Genomic DNA, 4,524 nt, shown 5'->3' with positions numbered 1-4,524 from the left:
TAGCTTGTATCTTCTCACGGACAACGTGACAATCCAACTCTATATGCTTGGTGCGCTCATGAAAACTTTGGTTTTGAGCTATGTGTCTCGCAGAGTTGTTGTCACAGTATAAGATAGCTGTAGCAACCGGTGTAACTTCGAGGTCTTGAAGGAGATAATGCAACCATTGCATCTCACAAACTGTAGCAGCAAGAGCCCTGTATTCCGCCTCTGTAGATGATCTCGAAACCGTACTCTGCTTCTTTGATCTCCAAGAGACGAGAGAGATTTTCCTAGGAAAACGCAATAACCTGTGGTTGATCTCCTTGTATTAGGGCAGGTGGCCCAGTCAGAGTCGCTGAATCCCTTTATCTGTATTTCCGAATCAGAAGCAAAGAAAAGTCCTTCAGATGGACTTGACTTAACATATCTAAGTATATGTTGCAAAGCCTGATAATGATGCTTGGTTGGTTCCTGCATAAACTGACTCAACAGGTTAACTGTTAAACATAGATCAGGTCTAGTGTTAGTAAGGTAGAAAAGTTTTCCTCTTAGTCTCCGATAATCACTAGGATTATCCATGTAATCCTCTGTCTTGTATAATGAGTTGTTGTTGCTCAAATATGGTGTAGAACTGGGTTTGCTTCCAAGCATCCCTGTTTCCTCAAGAATATCAAGTGCATATTAAGTTGTGTTTGTTTAGCATAGTGGCAAATGTCACAAGTATTGTCAGCGGAAATTTGAATATAGGGAACAATTTTACACAATTTCTCAACAACTTTGTGTCCAGGATGGCCTAGTCTACAGTGTCATAGACTAACACTTTCTTGTTCATAGGAAAATATACAACTAGAAATATGGTTCCTTCCAAAAGTCTGCAAGTGGTAGAGTCCATTGCACACACTAGCATATCCAATCATCTTCAATGTAACATTGTCCTGAATTTCACACATCTCAGACGAAAAAGTAAAGGTGCAGTTTATGTCTCTAGTTAGACTTTGAACAGATATGAGATTAAAACTAAATTCAGGTATATATAAAACATTAAAAATCACAAATTCCTTAGTGAAATAGATGGTCCCTACATACTGGGCAGTAACTAAAGAGTTATTAGGTAGTTTTACAGATATGGGGTTGATTTTATAAAAGGTGGTAAACTGACTTTTGTCATGGGTCACGTGGTCTGTGGCCCATGTGTCTATGATCCAAGAAGTCATACCTTGTGTGTCCTCTGTGTTGGCTTTCTGTATTTGACTAACACTGTGTGATGGGCTATCAGCTTTGTCCAGCAGTTGTAGTATCTTTTGCATCTGTTCATGCGTGAATGGATTCTGAACAGCATTTTGCTGATTAGCTTGAGTTCCTGAGGAGGCAGAGCAAGCATTTGTAGAACCCCATTCCCTTTGTCCAGCATCAGTCTCACAGTTTCCGTCATTTTTCTTGTACCATGGTGGAAACCCATGCTTAGAATAGCACTCATCAATGGTATGATTCATCTTATGGCAGTGGGAACACTGTTTCCCATAATTGGGATTTCTTCCTCTTCCCCTTCCTTGGTTTCTGGGTGGATTTCCACGCCCATATGTTCTCAAATTCTGGTTGGTTTTCCATTGATTTTGTTTGTCAGTGGTGTTGGCTAGTATCTTCCCATCACCTTGATTATAATTTCCTTGCCTTTCTTGTTGTATAATAAGTGAAAACACTTTATTAATGCTGGGCAAAGGTTCCATGAGTAATATCTGAGTCTTGACAGTATTATAACACTCGTTCAAGCCTTTCAAAAAGCATATCACGTGCTCCATGTCCCTATATTTATGTGAGGCCTTAGATAGATCACAACTGCAAGGAACTTTGCAGCTACAACTGGGAATAGGCCTAAGAAATTCCAACTCCTCCCACAAAATCTTCAAATCGGTAAAGTATTGATTTATGCTTCGTTCACCTTGTTTTATAGAGTGAATTTCCTGAAGAAGGTCTGAAAGCTTGAAATGATCCCCCTTTGAAAATCTCTCTTTTAATTCTTCCCAAAGTTCTTGGGCATTCTCCACATAAATCACGCTCTCAGCTATTTGGGGTGAAAGTGTCTTGGTGATCCAAGATAATACCATCATGTTACTTCTTTCCCAAGAATCAAAAAGACTATTACTTCTTTGAGGCTTTGTGATCCCGCCATCTATAAATTTGAGTTTATTCTTTGAAAGAAGGGCTCTCCTCATGTTTCTACTCCAAGATGTATAATTTGACTCATTAAGAATCTGTGATATAAGGGAAGCGCCTGGGTTCTCCCCTGGATGCAAATAATAGGGACTGGTGGGATTATTAGTTTGATCCGTAGTCTCCATGAATGCAAGAATGGCGAAAGAAGCGGATGAGGAATCAAGAATTACTGATACGAGCAGCGGAAAACGTAGAACAGGTCCAAGACCTGCTCTGGTACCATAAAGAAAACAGTGGCCCAACAGAAGGCCCAAACCTGTGGTCCAGTATCGAGACTTAAGTCTCTCCTTTGCAAAATATCTTTAGAATCAGAAAGTGGCTGAGAACGTTGAAAGCTTCAAATCCCGTGTGCTCTGCAAGGACGATGCGCGACAAAGACACTTGGATGTCCGTTCCGGTCAGTTCGATGGTGATGGAAAGTATTCCGGCGAGATGGTCATGGGTGGCAGATCAGAAGGAGATCGGAAGAAAAGAAGATGCACGGTAAAGGTATGTAATCTATATTTGAGAGAAAAGTAAAAATGCTGTTGTTATTTTCTTGATTTCTTCTACATCTTTTGTTTCTGATACTGGAAGCCCTTATATAGGGTTCCGGTAACACCAAAACAGAAAACCCCAAAAATAGAACACCCTAGAAGCAAAATTACTGTTCAAATGAACAGTAACCACTAACAGAACAATAAAAGACTCAACGGAAATAACAAACACAACTTAATAGTATCACTTATGCATTTGTAAAATATTTCGAAAAATAAGTGTTGCTTACATGTTATTAGGAGGATTATAAACATAGATTGGATGATTATATACTTTATAGTGAAGTATAAAACATAGTTTTAAGTCTAATTAAACTTGTTGATATTATTAAAATTGTTTTTTTTTTGCTAAAAACATTTTTCTTAAAAAATTGGAATTTAGTTTGAAGGTGTATAACGTCCAACAAATTGTACTGTTCAACTCTTAGAAATCTTATGTTTTTTACTATGTGTAATTTCTTTTATATTTTATATATTCATAAAAAATTGATTAGGTTTTGTATGAATCTTAATATGGTTGTTTTGATGACAATTTTTGTATAGTTTTGCTTATTATATTAGAACATCGTCATACTCTAAAGACATGGTAGATTGATATTATCAATCATTTTTTTTCCATTCATTTTATTGAGTTTGTAGAGTTCAACCATCACGTGATTTATTTTTTGTTATTAATGTTTGGGCTAAAAATTATCATGAGTGCGGTGGCGGACCATCGTGATGATAGAAAGGGTCTTACTCTCAAATTTTTTTATAATTATCTAAATTAAAATACAATTTAAATTAGTTTTTTAAAATTTTAATATATTTTACATATTTGACATCTTTTTTATTTTGGAGAAAGTTCAACCCTCTTTTTTGTTGTCCAAATATTTTCGGATAGCAATTATCAAAGTATGATATGTTTGTAGTCTTTGAAATCAAGAACAAAGAAAGATTTGTTTTTGGTGAGATTCGTTGTCCTTTTTTCTGACTATCCTCTCCATGAAAGATGGAAGCGATATAATAAAATGGTGATATCCTAACTTACGCCATATATGTCCCTACCAATAGAATAATATGTCAAGTGGATGGACTCTGCATATGAAATTTGACAAGATTTTCTGCATAGGTTTTTCATCGTGATAAATTTTGCATTGTTGATATATAAGAAGATCTATAATCCTGTAAAGAAGGTGAATCCATCATCTCTAAATATTATACTCGTTTACAAACTCTCTAGAAGTACTTGCTCCTCTCCTTATGCTTGTGGTTTACTGTTAAACTTGTGGTTTACTGTTAAAGATTCAACAAGAAAGCAATGATGATTGTGTTATCAAGTTCCTATTGGCTTTAATGATGAATTCTTTCAAGTACGATTCCAAATTATGCTCATGGAACTAATGTCCGCTCTTCCCAAACCCCACTTTAGGGTCACTAGAATCGCAACCAATGTTTCAAATATGAAGAAAAGACTAGCATGTAGGGTTATAATGCCATGGACCACTGCACACAGTAAAAAAATCACCATTGGCTGCTTGTTAGGTCGCCTTGTGAGTTACAAGTTAGGGAGTATCATTTTTAGGCCTCGTTGGGCGAGAATGAAGTCATTGGGTAAGAATGAAGTCATTGGGTGAGTCTGATAGCCTTGATGTGTGTGGGTATTTAATCATGTTTTCACATGGGTTTTGGAGTATACTTCATTTTTACACAAATAGAATCACCTATGGTGCTTGGAAAATATTCTTAGAAGTTGTTTGGAGTGCTCGGAAGCTCTCCCTCCATCCCCTGGGTTTTCTCCTTCATCCATGGT

General features: G+C 36.8%; 1 protein-coding gene across 1 annotated transcript; it reads right to left on the bottom strand.

The window, feature by feature from the left end:
* Positions 1–788: 788 nt before the first annotated feature.
* LOC128195396 (uncharacterized) lies at positions 789–2,195 on the bottom strand. The gene has a single exon (XM_052872722.1). It carries the CDS (start codon positions 2,193–2,195, stop codon positions 789–791), a length of 1,407 nt encoding a protein of 468 aa, XP_052728682.1.
* Between the last annotated feature and the right edge of the window lie 2,329 nt (positions 2,196–4,524).

This window comes from Vigna angularis, chromosome 1, assembly GCF_016808095.1.
Source record: "Vigna angularis cultivar LongXiaoDou No.4 chromosome 1, ASM1680809v1, whole genome shotgun sequence".
Classification (NCBI taxonomy): Eukaryota; Viridiplantae; Streptophyta; class Magnoliopsida; order Fabales; family Fabaceae; genus Vigna; species Vigna angularis.
Note: the sequence above shows the minus strand (reverse complement) of the source record. Positions and strands in the feature narration are given on the sequence as shown.